This window comes from Hyaloscypha bicolor (genome assembly GCF_002865645.1).
Source record: "Hyaloscypha bicolor E unplaced genomic scaffold K444scaffold_118, whole genome shotgun sequence".
Classification (NCBI taxonomy): Eukaryota; Fungi; Ascomycota; class Leotiomycetes; order Helotiales; family Hyaloscyphaceae; genus Hyaloscypha; species Hyaloscypha bicolor.
The window spans coordinates 104,284-119,544 of record NW_020194620.1 but is presented as its reverse complement, the minus strand read 5'-3'; the positions used below and the strand labels follow the sequence as shown (position 1 = coordinate 119,544).

The window sequence follows — 15,261 nt, the reverse complement described above, 5'->3', positions numbered from 1 at the left end:
AATATAAATAAAAGCTATTATTTTATTTTATTTATTATTTATATTAGTTACTAGTTATATTATTATTTTCTTCTAATATAGCTTAATAAATTCTTTTATAATTAATTCGATTTAAAAGTAATAAAATAATAAAAAGCCTATTAAAATACTAATTAATATAAATTATTTTAATTAGAATTATTATATATCTTATAATAATTAATTTTCTAATCTCTAATTTTTAATATCTTTAATATTACGGGAGTTATAAAACATATAATTATTTTTTATATAAGTTTATATAAAAGATTTCGCGTTTTATTTAAGTAAAAAATTATATTTTATATAGTATATAAAGCTTATTTTTTTACTAGAATACTATTATTTATTATTTGCTATTTATTATTTCTTTTTATATATTATATATAGTATTTAATTAGTTATATAATTCCGAAATTATTTCTTATTAATATATAATCTTTATTTATAATATAACTTATAATAAAGCTTTCTTTTATAATTAAAAGTAATAATATTTAATAAAAAAAACTTTCTTATTATTTCCTATATTAAATTATAGCTTGACTTATAGCTATATAGCCTAAATAAGATATTTCTTTCGAGAATTATTAAATATAAATATATTAGATAATTAATTATAATAATAATCTTTTCTTATTTTAAGCCGAGTTTATAAGATATATATAAGGCCCTTAAGAACTTGAATTTATTTCAAGAATATATTAGTTTACTAAAGAAATAACTATTAGCTATTTAAAGCTATTTTATCTAATTCGAGAAAAAAAATTAATAAAAAGCTAGGAATTCCGAGAGCTACTAGTATATAATAATTTAATTAAAGGAATTATTTCTAATATTAAAGGCCAGGCTTTTATATTGAGAAAACTAGTAGTTTTAATATAAGAAGAAATAATTAAAGAAAGAAAAACAAAGTCTTATTCTTATATAAGCTAAATATATATAGGCTATATATTATATATTTCTATAGCTATAATAATAAAGATTATATAACCGAATTATATAACTGAATTCAAACTACGGGTTTAATCTATTATAGCTAGAATTACTTATTAAAATTAAACTTTTTTCTTTTAATATATAGCTATATCTTATAATTTTTAATAAATATTACTATATTTAAATTTTTTTACTAAATTGAATATATATTAAAAAAATAAAAATTCAACTTTAATAGGTAATTCTAGCCGTATTATAAGATTAAAATAAATATATATTTATTAGGATATTGAAAATACTATATTATATTAATATATTAAAGGTTTCATAATTATAATAAAGATGTAATTAAAAATTGATTTTTTGGCAGTGGGCGGATGGGGGTTTGGGCAGTTGGCCAGGGATACTTCTAGTAACGGCGAATAGGTTAAGAAGTCTTCAGGTACTTTGGAAGTCCACTAACCAAATTACAGAGGACCATCCACAGATACCGTCTTGTAAGAATCAATCCAAGCCGGTTTGCAGACTATATAAACTTTAGTAAGCGCGCTCCAGAGAAATAGACTTTCGTCCAAATTTGAGGATTACGCTGCTTCCTCTTGGCTGTTCTCAATTGCTGCCCACCATGGCACAGGTGACGCATTGCCTAGTCCACGCACCAGCCATGGCCATTGCCAAGTCTGACAGCATTTGATGCAAGGAGTGCTTCGTACTGTCACCTACAAGGGGATTCCTGATCGAGAAACCGACAGTGCAAGCCTCCATCTGGCGGTTCTCCAACGAATCAGCGCCTCTGAGCTTAAGGCATCCTATGAAAGTTCATGTAATTGTGGGGTATATCCTGGAGTTCTTCGCGGCTGCGCATCGGACCCTCCGTCTGAGTATAAGAGGGCAGCGTTCCCACCTCCAGACGCCTTCATTCCCAGCCTCCTTCTAATTTTTTAGTATCCTTACAATTCGATGCCATTACGAAGATGATACCTGCAGAATTCGACTTGGTAAGGAACTGTGACGATGGACGCGAACTTCATGTCAATACTGGTGTAGAAAGGACTCGCAAGGCCGATGTTACCGTTTCGAATTCATTAATCAAGAGCATCTTCATAACCTTAGCCTGTTCTACTAAATCGTCTTTCCACTTCCAATCCAGTTATCTCTCCAGAATTATTTGACACCAAAATATCTGCTCGGTCTTCAGAATCTCAATTCTAATTCCAATGAGGAATCGAATCATAACCCTTCATCACGAGGTAATTCAACAGTCGAGAGCACACGCGGCAGACCCCTCTCACTCAAAGACGTCAACTCCATCGAACCGACACCTGATTCACCATACTGATGTGCCACGGAGTCAGGTGTTCCTTGCCCATTCGACTGCAATATCGATGTATGCTGATCATAAGGCCATATTGCAAGCCATTTACTGCCAAAGTTCTCCGTCCAATCTTTTGAACTGAGTGTTGTCATTGCAGGATCAGGGTGCTCTGCGTTTAGGACGGCTCTGCCCAGAGAAGAGTGGTTCATGTAATATGAAAGCATAGCTCCAGTCACTTTGCGCGTTATGAGGAGACCAATGGTAATAACCAGTAGTCCGACCCATAGACATAATACCAAAAATGCTGGTATAGCAAACAAGAGATTGCTGTAGACAACCACAGAGTGATGTTCGTAAGCCTGTCTCTGGCCCAGCACTCCTGAGTCTTGGGTAGCGGGGCTTTTCTCAAATCCAGTCGTGGTTCCAACAACAGTGGAAGCCACGAGATCGGTCCAAATGAGATTCAGGATTATAGCAGCTCCATGGGTTGTGTTGGAAAGCTCGCGCCATTTCAGAAATAGTGAATACTGGATATTGCCTGAGTAAGAAGGTAGACCGCCGAAGGAGATACCAGCTATCCAAGCTACTTCCGTATAGGCGGTGTTCCAGGCGGCTGTAAAAACTGAAGCAGCAGCAAGGTTATCTTTGAACACGCTCATATCGTTATTTGCATAAGCAACTGGAAGGTAAAATTCTTTCCCTCGAATGGTAGATATCTCGGTATCATTCTCGTAAATGTCGCTAACGAGTCCCCAGAGTAGATTTATGTCGCTGATGTTGAGGTTTTGGGATGGGTCTACCTTTTCAACTCCCCACAATGGCTCATCTTCTGTATTGGTATAGTTCTTGTCTGTAATACTCGAGACGACAAGATTACTCAAGCTTGAGGTTCCATTAAAGGTGAACTCCACCGTCTTAATTATTGCCTTCACAGAACTGGCACAGGTATATGCAGGCTGTCCCACCATACTATCTATCTGAAATTCAGTTTGATCGGGATCATCAGGAACAGCAACTCCATAAAGATTTCCACATCTAATATATGGTTTCAATGGGTCGGGCTCGTTGAAGCCGTCGAAACCAAAACAGCGACGACCTTTGATTTATTAGTCTTCTTCAGAAGATAGTAATACGATTGGGTGTCCTACCGTATTCTAGAAAGTAGCTTGTAAAGTTGAAAGCCTCCTTGACTCCCGGGATCAAATCCCCGAAGTTGCCGATGTAACGATCAAGATTTGCAGAAAAGAACTTGTATAAATTGTACGGCATCGCTTGATCAAAGATCGCCCCATCTATATTGCTGATTGTAATAGCAAAAGGGTTTACGACAATTGTGTAGTTTGTAAAATGTTGGCCGTACCGTGTTCCAACACGCGTGGTAGAATTTGCGGATATATTCAACGCAGCAGCGGTGAAGAAATTGTCCCACCAAGCCCCCAAAAAAGGTCTCTGAGCGAGATCGGGGATTGGCCCGGTGATATTCCAGAGAGAATCGGGACCATAGATGTCCCAACGAGGAGAAGGGATGCTCCAATTCCTGTAGACGAAAGCACCATCGTCCTGCAAATAGCTGTTCGATGCAGAATTCGGACTTGTCCCTGTGTTTAACACAGGGAAAAACTCATTGACATGTGAGTTGCCAAATGGAAAATGTATTGAAAAGTTGTTTGCTGTACAGACGGTTTCTGGTTGAATCCAAAGAATGTCTTCTTGCCAGGTGGCTCCAAGCTGAAGGCCAATAGGAATAGTATGGTTACGAAAACCAACGCCACCGTTGTTTGGATCCACAATGAGGCCTTCGACTATCGTGAAGTTAGTATTCAATAATAGATTCTGCATCGGTAGGGTCAAGCCGACTACTATTTGCTCATTGTTGGAGCTTTGATTCTGGTAAAAAAACATGTTCCGGAATTGAATATCTTTTGGACCTGCGACTGTTGTCCCAATACTCCCAGAGGAGAGCTTATCAAATAACTCATTAGATGGTGTACAATCTGTGAAAGCCGAGGTTCCACAAGTCCGACCAAGTGGCTGCGAGGGTCGTGGAGCAGTTCCTTGCCCGAAAAACGTCAAGTCAGGAGCATACTTGAACGACACAGTGGAAGAATCGTCTCTGGGCTGTATTTGCTGAACAAGGGGCAGTGGGGTGACAATGTGAACCGCGAGTTGCAGAACAATGGCGACAGTGAGTGTTATAGAAGCAACATTAACTCGACGAGCCACAGACTTGGTACGAGCGCTATCAGACCGCAGAATCATGGGCCAGAGAGTTCCCTGGAGAGTCTTCGCTGCGGTTGACCAAGTCGAGGCGTTCAATTGTTTGTTCCTGATCGACCATACGAGAATAAGGGCAACGAATAAGGGCAAAGTGAGGGAAACCGCGAGCCGTCAGCGAAGGCCAACTGTATAATTAGACCTCAGTCATGTCTCACCAATGGAAGCTACACCGCTAATTATTCCAGCAACCTCTCCGACGGTCATTCCACGTTGTAGAACTTGTAATAGGTTCATGTTCATATTCTGTCTCCCAGATGTTTTTCACTCAGGTGTCGATATTTTTGCAGGCTTGGGAAAGTACGACAGGAGGGGAGAGAATCCGGCGATGGTGGAGGTTAAGTCTGTTTTAAGAGGCTGAAAAAGGTATGCACCAGAGTCCACGAATTTGCAGAGACATATGTCTCACTCTCTCAGGATCTCTGAGCCCTTACACTCAAGAGTACTGAGTTTATTAGACCGTGGCTGAAAGACAGGGCGCCTTGCAACCTAGAAAAAGCAACTTAAGGGGTTGAGGCTTGACGGGAAGCGCCATTCTCGAACTCTCTTGGCATACCTTAGCGAGTTCGTGGCTGGAATGAGTGACAATTAGCCAATTATGACTTGTGTAACGTTGATTGACCACGCAGGCTGGCTGTGACTCTCTTGCTGGTGAGACATTGCAGCCTCACTTAATCCACTCGATCGCCGATCAACCAAAGCGATGACTGGGCGTTTAGCGGCTCTGAGGAGCAAACAAGGCTACTAAAGCAGCCTTTAGAGAGAACTTTGAGACATAATCAAACACAGAGCCGCTTGCCTCGCACCTCGCTAACGCGGTCTTCTCAGCTGCGGCGTGGCCGATCAAAGTATTCTAGGTGGAAGAGCCGAATGCAAATAGTGAGCCAACACCGAGTGTTGTGAAGGTAGAGACTTTGGGGTTGTTGGAAGAGGAAGAAGAGGAGGAGAAGCGAGCGGTGGACGTCGCGAGATTTTCATCCCTTCGTCTGGTGAGACATAGTCCACGCTAGTAAGGGGGCCTGGCTCAGGGCGAAAAGGCGATAGATGACTAACAAGTTTTTAAGCAAAGGTACGACTTTACAGTTCTGAGCTAGGACCCCCTTGCTAGCGTGGAGTATGTCTCACCGGACGAAGGGATACCTCGCGAAAGCGGCGGCGGGCACGTGTGCGTGCCTTGCCTGATGCTGCAGCTGCGGTTTCCTAATACGGGCTTGCCCTCTACTCTTTTACTAATTTAGGTTTTCTTAATATATAATAATAATAATTATTAATTATAATTAAATCAAGTCAAGTTAAAATTTACTAAATCAATTTATAATTAACTATAATTAATTAGCCTTGATTTTTTTTTGGATTTTTTTTTTGAATATACTAGCCGTATGCAATTCGCTCTCGGGTCTTGGGCGTGCCGTATCCCTTCGTCCGGTGAGACATGTCCAGCGCTAGCAAGGGGGGTGTGGCTGCACGCAAGCCTCATCTCGTTTTATTACGCTTCAAGAGGCTTGCGTGCAGCCACACCCCCCTTGCTAGCGCTGGACATGTCTCACCGGACGAAGGGATAAATGTACTCTATATGTCGTATTACCCTATTGAGACTTGTTAACCTCGTCAGTTACGGGGCGTGGGAATTGCTGCAGAGCCTTCCTCTCAATGTAGCTCCCTCCGATGAAACCCGTAGTATATAATAGTCGGACTTAACGTCGCGACTAAAAGGGGCCCTTCCCTTTAGTCGGGGAAAGCGAGTTGGCCCGCGAAAGCGAGATGGCCCGCGCCAAAACGCGTAAATTTGGAATTTGTATGCAACTCCCATAGTAAAAATCAATTAATTTGTGTATTACCAGCCCACAAAATTTGTCCAATTTAACTGCAATAGCTCGCCTGAGTATCCTACCCATAAATGCGCTTCTGTGCGATATGCCAGAGAAGGATAAGCTTCGTGAGGCTATCCAATTCCTAAAGGAGAACCCAGAGGAGAGTCCCACCACTGCTATACGCGCGTATGGTGTCAGGAGCGAAGATGCTATACGGAAAGCATGGCGGAGAGAGAGGAAGAGGATAGAGAAGGAGAAAGTACAGTAGGGAGGCCAGAACAAGATCCTATGTCCTGATTAATACGAGGCATTAATTTAGTATGCGGTATTATATGCGATTAATGGAGGGAAAGGAGCCACAAAGCAAATAATATATAACTACGTAATGTGGATGCGAACGGAGGATAATAAGACAGCTCTCTCTTGGAAGTGGTTCTCTCAATGGCTAAAGAGCACTCCAGAACTCCATATGATTAAAACGAAGCCTATTGCGAGCTACCGCGTTAATCTCTATACCAAATAAAGCCTTTGCGACTGGTTTGAAACCGAATATTGTCTGGTACTTGAGGAAACTGGTATATGCCATGGCGATCGGATATATAATATGGACAAGAAAGGAGCTCGAATTTATATGCCTATAGGGGAGGAAGTAGTTATTCTAATTAGAATTAAGGAGATATATACCGGAATACCAGAAAATCGCATGTCCCTTATAATAATCGAATATATATCTGTAGATAGCAAGGTAATTCCACCGGTAGTTATTATTCCTGGAATTATGATTATGGTTTCTTAGTTCCACGAAAATATAACCGGTTATAAGGTTATTATAGTCTCTTCTACCGGATATACGAATAAGGGTATTTATATAGTTTGATTAGATTATTTTATTAAGTATAATAATTACGGTCCTAATAAGAAATGGTATATTTTTTTGATTAATAGAGTAACTTGCTACTAAGCGGACAATTTTATCTTAAAAGCTATATTTAATAAGATATGAATTATCTAATTTCCCTCTTACTAAACCTACCTACTTTAACCGTATAATATTAGTGTTTTTAGGGAATGGAAATACTACTAATAGGTTAATATTATAAATGCGATTCGCTTGTATGAGCCGGAATATAATATCTAGTACTTCTTTCGCAATCTTCCTGGAATAAGAGAGAAGACGTTTACTATTCGTATAATTAAACATGCCTTTTAGAATACTGGAATTTGGCCTATTAGTTTTAAAGCAGTATGGAGAAAGCTCAAGGAGTATGGCAAAAAGAGAAGGAAAGATACTAGCCTTTAATTCCTGGAGTTTGGATCTAAATCGGAAACTGAATCGGATATAGAAAACGCACGATTTACTATGCCTGCTCCTGCTCCTGTTTATGAATACTAATTACCTACCCTTCCAAAACCTCCTTCTTTATATAACGAATACGTTCTATGGCTCGATAATCTCAATAATAAGATTCTGGATGCTTTAAGCTCCTCCCCTTGCAAAGAGTATTTAGTTATGATTAAGGCTCCAAGAATCACCTAATGCTTAGAAGTTTATAAGAGCTGGATACCCAGAATGCTCGCAAGGTACAGGTTGAACGTTATAAGGCCAAGCTAAACGCACGACTTAGTTTCTAAAGAGGGGGGTGGATGAACGCATCTAATGCTCTAGTGAAGAAGAAGATTAAAGTGAGGAAGGTAGTGGAGGAGGAGCTAAAGAAGGCAAAGAAATAGCTTGCAAAGGCCGAATTAGCTGAGAAGGAGGCTCTAAAACGAATTGGAGTTGCTGCACGAGCGGCAGAGAGAGAGAGGAAGAAGATAATAAAGGATCTGGAGGCATAGGCTAGAAAGCGAGTCCTTGGAGTTAATATGATTATTCCCCCCGAGCTTCTAATACCGATTCGCGATCCCCAAAACGAACCTATAGAAGACGAGATTGAAGCTATTCGAATCAAGCACTAATTATTCTATGATAAGGTAGCTAAGGAGCAAGCTGAATTCGATCATATATAAGCCAAAGACCCCGTAATCTTTACAGATATCCCCATTGACCCTATAATACTCGCATCAGAACAAGCCCATCGTGCGAAGAGGAACCCTCTTAGTCAACTATATATAAGGGCAATATTAGTGGAATCTGGGGGGTCAGATAAGGAGATAGAGAAGGCAAGAGAGGGTATAAATAGTGGGGTTAGTGGGGGGGAGGTAGTTCTATGTTCTTTACTACCTAGATCAGTAATATTGACTAATTCAATAGCTCAAAATGCAGATTTCGTAGCATTAGAGTAATAAAATATTATATCTTTAATTGCCCATAAAATGGAGGGTTATCTATTGTGTGGTGCAATATAATTGTCCACGGTCGCATAGTAATTTTGGTTTGGCGCGGGCCATCTCGCTTTCGCGGGCCAACTCGCTTTCGCGGGCCAACTCGCTTTCCCCGACTAAAGGGAAGGGCCCCTTTTAGTCGCGACGTTAAGTCCGACTATTATATACCCACCAACCAAGACGACTTTGCTGACCCAGCGCTTTGAAACACCCCTGCGCATGTTGGAAATTACATGTCTGACCCCAAAAATTCAAATATCGATTTATCATGTTGTGGTTGGGACTCGGACTCGAGAGCTACCCTAGCATCTCCCAGGCAGTGATCTACGCTACAGTTCCCATCACCTCCTATGTCGCCTACATCGTCGTCTACCGTCTCTTCTTCCACCCGCTCGCGCAAATCCCAGGCCCCAGGCTCGCAGCCCTCACCTTCCTCTACCAGACCTACCATAGCTTCAAAGATGGCAGTCGCTTCTACAAGCAGGTCGGACTCTTGCACAAGAAATACGGCCCTATCGTGCGCATCACCCCCAACGAAGTCTCCTTGAGCGACCCCAAGAACTACGAGACGATATACTATGTCAGGTCGAAGTACGCAAAGGATCCAAGATACTACGATGCCTTTGGCATGGAATATGCCTCCTTCACCTCCTGTCCCAACGAGCTGCACCGTCTCCGTCGCGAGCCATTGAACAAGTTCTTTTCGCGGGCCATGGTGCTGGAATTGCAAAGCATTGTGCAGAAGAAGGCTGACAAGCTATGTGCTCTGATCGCGAAGAATTCAAAGGCGGGAGAAATGCTGGATATTCACCATGGATGCCGTGCTGTGTCGATTGATGTTATCACGGAATATATGTTCAGCAAGTGCTATGATCTTCTTGATGCCCCGGATCTAGGCACCAATTTCTTTGAGCTGGTCAGAGGCATTGGCCCTGCGCTGTGGGTTTTCCAGCAGTGGCCAGAGCTGAGAATCATGAACGGCCTTCCCCCATGGATGTTGAAAAAAATGAGTCCGCCTCTTGCGCAGATCTTGAACCTGCAAGAAGTATGTCTTCCCCCAAACCGCACTCCTCCCAAATCCCTCCCTATGGTTCCATTTGCTGACGAGAATTATAGCACGCCAAACAACAAATCCTCGTCGCCAAAGCCGATCTCGAGGCCGGCCGGGTCAACAATAAAACGCGCACAACAATCTTCCACGAACTGCTGACGCCAAATTCCGAAGAAGGCTGGGTCCCCCCAACCCCAGATCAGATCAAATACGAAGCCTATGGCATCTTGGCAGCAGCAGCTGATACAACGGGCAATGGGTTGACGACAGGAGTATACGAGGTGATCAAGAATCCCAAGATCTACGCAAAGCTCACGGCAGAATTGAAGGCTGCATTTCCGGATCCAAATGCCAAGATAGAACTTACTGTTTTGGAACGCCTTCCATATCTGACTGGCGTCGTAAACGAATCCCTCCGCCTCTCCTTCGGCGTCATCTCCCGCCTCCCGCGCATAGTCCCCACAGGCGGCGCCAAGTTCGAGGGCTACACCATCCCCACCGGCTTCACGGTCTCTATGTCCTCCTGGGTCCTGCATCGGAACGAAGACTACTTTCCTCATGCTCAGGAGTTCATTCCTGAACGATGGGCGCTGACCAGCGACAAGCAGAAGATGTGGAAGGCGTTTGTGCCGTTTGGAAAAGGGAGCAGGATGTGTGTTGGGATGCCGTAAGTTCACTGCACCGATCCCTTGGAACTTATTCAGGATGGTTTGGGAGTGAGGCTGACTGCATAGGCTTGCGTTTTGTGAGATGTACGTGACTCTAGGGTCGATCTTCCGAAGATTCGAGCACTTGAAAGGCAATGAACTAAGTGAATACGATTTGTTATATGATGATTTCTTTGCTAGTCATCGGCCGATGGATGCTGTCAAGTTTCATGTTATTGAGCAGGATTTGAAGGAATAAAGGACACGGGGACAAGAGGTGCGGAATAAATATGCAGGGCGTACGAATACTTCGACGAAGTCGAAGAAGGGTTGAAGTTGGGAGCACGGCTACTCCTGGAGGAGGTAAGCAGAACGAGTATTGGAACCCACCACTTAGCCCAGGTGGTAATACTTTTACGAAAAGTACCCATCACATCAACACTAGGGCCCAACGTTGGGGGGAATGGGGACAGGTCATTGAAGGTGGTCAGATCAACGGTGAGGACTATGTGGTTGCACATCTGCTTTATGCAATACATCAAGGAGAAGGACCTCGAATTTTGGCTTTGCATCTTTCAGCCGTTTGACGGAAAAGATGCATTCAATAACTGGCGCCGCCGGCTCTATCGTCTTCCTTTCCTACTCCACATCGCTCAATTGATCGATTTATAGCAATCACCCGGCGTTGTTGAGCGTACATACTATCAACTAAATCAACGACCAGTGTACGTACTACGTTTTCCATGTCTTTGAACCCTTTCTCAAACAGATATCGTTGCGCTTGCAAATCCTCAACCAAATCTGCAACGAGTGTGCGTACTTGGTTGTCCGTGCCTTTGAAGCCCTCAAGGAGTCTGCATTCTTAGGAATTTAGGAGCTCCCGCGACTCGGAAATCAGCTTGTGGTGTTCGATCTCCACTTTCCGACGATAGTCGTAGTCATGCGTTGGTGGTTCTCTTGGACTTGGTAGAGCATGTCGAGGCTCTCTAATACTGGTATCCACAAGCTCTCAGTGTCGACGAGATCCTTAGACTGCTCGACCCTGCGTCTTTTGTGTTTTTGCAACGAGGGCATCTCATCAAAGGCCGCCTTGGGTAATCCTCATTTTAATTAGGCACGATCTTTTCTGCGAGTGGTAATTGGAACTCACCAGCACCTTCCTCGGATAATCCTCTCAGGCCTCTCTTTGGCCTCCTCAACTCTGGTCTTTTTCCGAGCGTGGGTTCGGTCGCGGGCTCGGTGTGCTCGAGGGTCGCGCCCGAAGCTGCACTTGATGAAGTCGGCTGTGTTTGTTACACGAATGTGATTGCGGAATTGGTACGGCATGCCGGAATGGTTTGAGTGGGTTTGAGAGTGAATGTTGGGCTAAAGGTAACGAAAAGAATGGTGGCTGGCAAGATTAAGAAGGGGAAGACTCATATTTGTAAATGGCAGACAGGACACAGCCTATAACACCCTGGAAAGGTCCAACCCACGGCGCCTGATTCGGCCAGCATATTTCACTGGGTATAGAAAATAGGAGTAATCTCACAGGTGTGCAGTCATTAGGTGCCTAACCTTCTCTCGTGCTCGTAGTTAGCACGGCTTCATGGTATGAAGTTGCATGGTTCGCACGAGTAGATGGTGGACTCCCCAAAATTAGGGCCCATAAATCATTTCTTTGGAAGTATAGTCGAGTTTGTTCGAATTCCAGCGTAATAAAAACACTAATGCCTAACTAGTTCTTCTCCCCTATCCTCCTCAATTCCTCCTCGCACGCCTTGACCACATCATGCCTAAAATTGTACTCCGTATACTCCTTCGGATTTGCTATCCCCAATTCGTTATTAGCACTTCTTCCCTGTTTTCCCCCTCTCATCAAAACAGTACTTACATGGCACCTTCCCATCTTTCACATAAGGCAGCGCCGACTCCCTTATTTTCTCTGCTTCATCCTGCCCAGCGTTCGAAAACATCTGCATAGCACTTGCACGATTTCTTCTCACGTTTTCGAAAGAATCTAGACGAGATGAGATGGAGGTAGCGTCTGTCGCGGAGAAATTGGTGAAAAGAAGGCCGAGAGCACAACCATCTTCGATGGCTTGTGCGCCGCCTTGGCCTTGGTCTGTTGTGGAGGTGAGTGGCTGAAGATGTTTTGAGGGTGTGGGAGCAAGAGAGGAAGAGAGGATTGTTACATGGAAGCATTGGATGTGCTGCGTCACCGATAAGTGCAACGCGAGATTTATGCCATGTGGGAAGAGGAGCTCTGAAGAGAAGTTTCCAGAGCTTGACATTGCTTGCTTTCCTATAACATTGTAAGAAGATGCCGTTCTATTCTTTTAGGGGAATTTGGCAGACCTCAATAATGCTTCCAGAGATGGATGGAAGCCATTCATTTCCTCAAGCATAACACTTTTATCAACAGGGATGTTCCAACCTAAATGTAATGTGAGTCATACATCCACACCCAGCGATTGACTCTGACTTCCCGTACCTTCTGAGGAATTGAGCTTCTCGCTGTCCGGACACGTAAAAACCAGATTTTGCACCTGATTTCTAGGTATTACATTCAGTCACGCTGACTTCAAGACAAGGTTGAGTAACTTACTCTCTGCACGGATACATGATGATTCGTAGATGGCCATCCTTCGAAGATACATAGCTTCTGCCTCTCCCATCATGATTCTCCATCAACCCAGCAGTCTCAGGATCGTCGAAAATCTCTTGACTCGGCAAGAGGAATCGAAAGCAAGAGATGCCCACGGGAACAGCAGGGTTTTCGTAGCCAACGACAGACTTTACGGCTTTGGAATGGATCCCATCAGCCCCAATAATCAAATCTGCTCTCATCGTCGTCCCATCTGATAGCTTCACCACTCCTCCTTCCGGATCCTACATCCTGATCATCAGTCACAATTCCAATCATGGAAATTGATGTGATTCCCGTAACTCACATAACCAACCGCTTCCCTCCTCTCCAAAATCTCCGCCGGCTTTCCCGGTCCCTCCTCTCTCGTAGCCAAGTGTCTCAACTCATTATGCAAATCCACACGATGCGAAAAATAAAACGCAGCCCCATACTCCTTCTCAATATATGCATAATCCTGCTTATCAAACGGTTTCAATGTCTCTCCAGAAGCGAAGATTACTGTTTTAGCTGTCACGAAACGGGCGCGTTTGACGGAGAATCCCCAGGTGTCGAGGACGCGGGATGCGTTGGGGCAGACGTTGATAGCGGCTCCTACTTCGTGAAGCATGGAGGATTTCTCGATGATCTAGATGAGAAGGCGTCAGCTGATTGAGGAAGAGAGTGGTTGGGCAAAGACGACACACTTGAACATCGTGGCCTGCTCGACGCAAACCAATTGCTGCGGAGAGACCGGCGATTCCAGCTCCGACTATGATAACTTTCATGTTGAATTATGGCTGATGAAAATTAAGTATAACTGAAAGACAGCTTGTCCTCGAAATTAGTTTTAATGCGGCTGCTTTGGTATACAACATATAGTTCCTCCTGCTGTCGAAGGTGGATATACCGTTGGAACAGTCTCGATGTTGGTTGAAGAGCGGCTTCAGGCTTGGCGAAATTCCGGACCAATCGGTTTCTGCCGATTCGTTCCAGGGGTATGGAACGGGCAGTAATAGAACAATCCAACTCGTTCCTAAGCAAGCTAATTCCTGTATATCCTTATTATTTTATAAAGGCTGCTATTAATTATATTATTAAGAGGCTAAAACCATTATATAACCTCTATAAAAACCAAGAAAGGCTTTTATTAAACTATAATACTATTATAAGTAATTCTATTATTATAAGAAGTTTTTCTTATTATATTATATTATATATTTGTTTTTATTTTATATAATTATTTCTAATACTTTTATTATATCTTTTTTTATATCTTTTATAGCCTCTTATAATAATTTCTTTATAATAATTATTTTATATATTTATAAAAGAAATATATAAAATATTTATTAATAGGTAATAAGATAATAGAATAAATTAGTATATTATAAAACCATAGTATTAAATTCAGTATAGAACTAATCTCTATTCCTCTTATAAGGTCCAGGGAAGCCCTCTCTAAATAGGAGGCCCTAATAATATATATATATAATTAGTAATTTATAAGTCTAATACTTATAATATAAATAGTAATTAGTTATAAAGTTAAAGGACCTTTAATTTCCCTAATTAATACTTGTAATATCCGAGGTTTATTATATATTCTTAAATTATATATAACCCTATATATATTATAACTATATCTTTCTTCTAAGATCTTATTCCCAAGATCTATTAATTTATTCTAGTAAAATATTTAATTAATTATATATTTAATTAAGGTAAACTTCTAGAATCTTGGAAAGTAGATTTACTAATATAATCTAGGTAATAGATATAAAAATCGTCTAAATTAGATTAGGGCTAAATAAATAAAAAGAAAGAGTAATTATATCCCAGATATAAAAGCTAGCTAGTAATTATAATTTTGTTTGGAATCTGAGTATTCTGATTAGCTCGATCCAAAGTACTAAAATACTATTCTATAAAATTAATACTATTTATTAGATCTTATATTAGAATAATCTAAATAGCTATATAGAAAGAATTTAATAAATATTTGTATAAGAAACCTATATAAATATTTCTAAGATCCTAGAAATTATTTATAGGCTTCTGGAAATATATATTAATTAGTTATATTAATTTCCGATTAGGACTAGCTCGAAAACTAGTAGTTAATTCAGGTAGTTCTCTATTTCTATAAAAGAACCTCTTTATATTATTATATATTCTCTTTCTTTCTAATAATTATATATATAATAACTTTTTCTATTATTACTTTCTAGCTTCTTTTTCTATTCTTTTCTAAGTTTTTTTTAATTTTTTTTAATTAA

General features: G+C 41.4%; 3 protein-coding genes across 3 annotated transcripts; 1 reads left to right on the top strand and 2 right to left on the bottom strand.

Annotated features, from left to right (window-relative positions):
* Positions 1 to 2,187: 2,187 nt before the first annotated feature.
* On the bottom strand, positions 2,188 to 4,531 carry K444DRAFT_632561 (uncharacterized protein; the record flags this gene model as incomplete). Its single annotated transcript, XM_024883489.1, has 2 exons — positions 2,188 to 3,368; positions 3,421 to 4,531. 2 exons carry the CDS (start codon positions 4,529 to 4,531, stop codon positions 2,188 to 2,190), a joined length of 2,292 nt encoding a protein of 763 aa, XP_024733032.1.
* Positions 4,532 to 8,947: 4,416 nt separating this feature from the next.
* K444DRAFT_535714 (cytochrome P450 monooxygenase-like protein) lies at positions 8,948 to 10,636 on the top strand (the record flags this gene model as incomplete). The annotated part of the gene is made up of 3 exons (XM_024875313.1): positions 8,948 to 9,724; positions 9,796 to 10,397; positions 10,465 to 10,636. 3 exons carry the CDS (start codon positions 8,948 to 8,950, stop codon positions 10,634 to 10,636), a joined length of 1,551 nt encoding a protein of 516 aa, XP_024733031.1.
* Positions 10,637 to 12,002: 1,366 nt separating this feature from the next.
* Positions 12,003 to 13,879, bottom strand: K444DRAFT_615922 (FAD/NAD(P)-binding domain-containing protein). The gene is made up of 8 exons (XM_024880825.1): positions 13,690 to 13,879; positions 13,311 to 13,631; positions 12,965 to 13,248; positions 12,851 to 12,912; positions 12,715 to 12,793; positions 12,552 to 12,661; positions 12,251 to 12,481; positions 12,003 to 12,186 (listed from the first exon to the last, which is right to left on the bottom strand). The coding sequence occupies exons 1-8, from the start codon at positions 13,768 to 13,770 to the stop codon at positions 12,095 to 12,097; spliced, it is 1,260 nt and encodes a 419-aa protein (XP_024733030.1). The 5' UTR covers positions 13,771 to 13,879; the 3' UTR covers positions 12,003 to 12,094.
* Between the last annotated feature and the right edge of the window lie 1,382 nt (positions 13,880 to 15,261).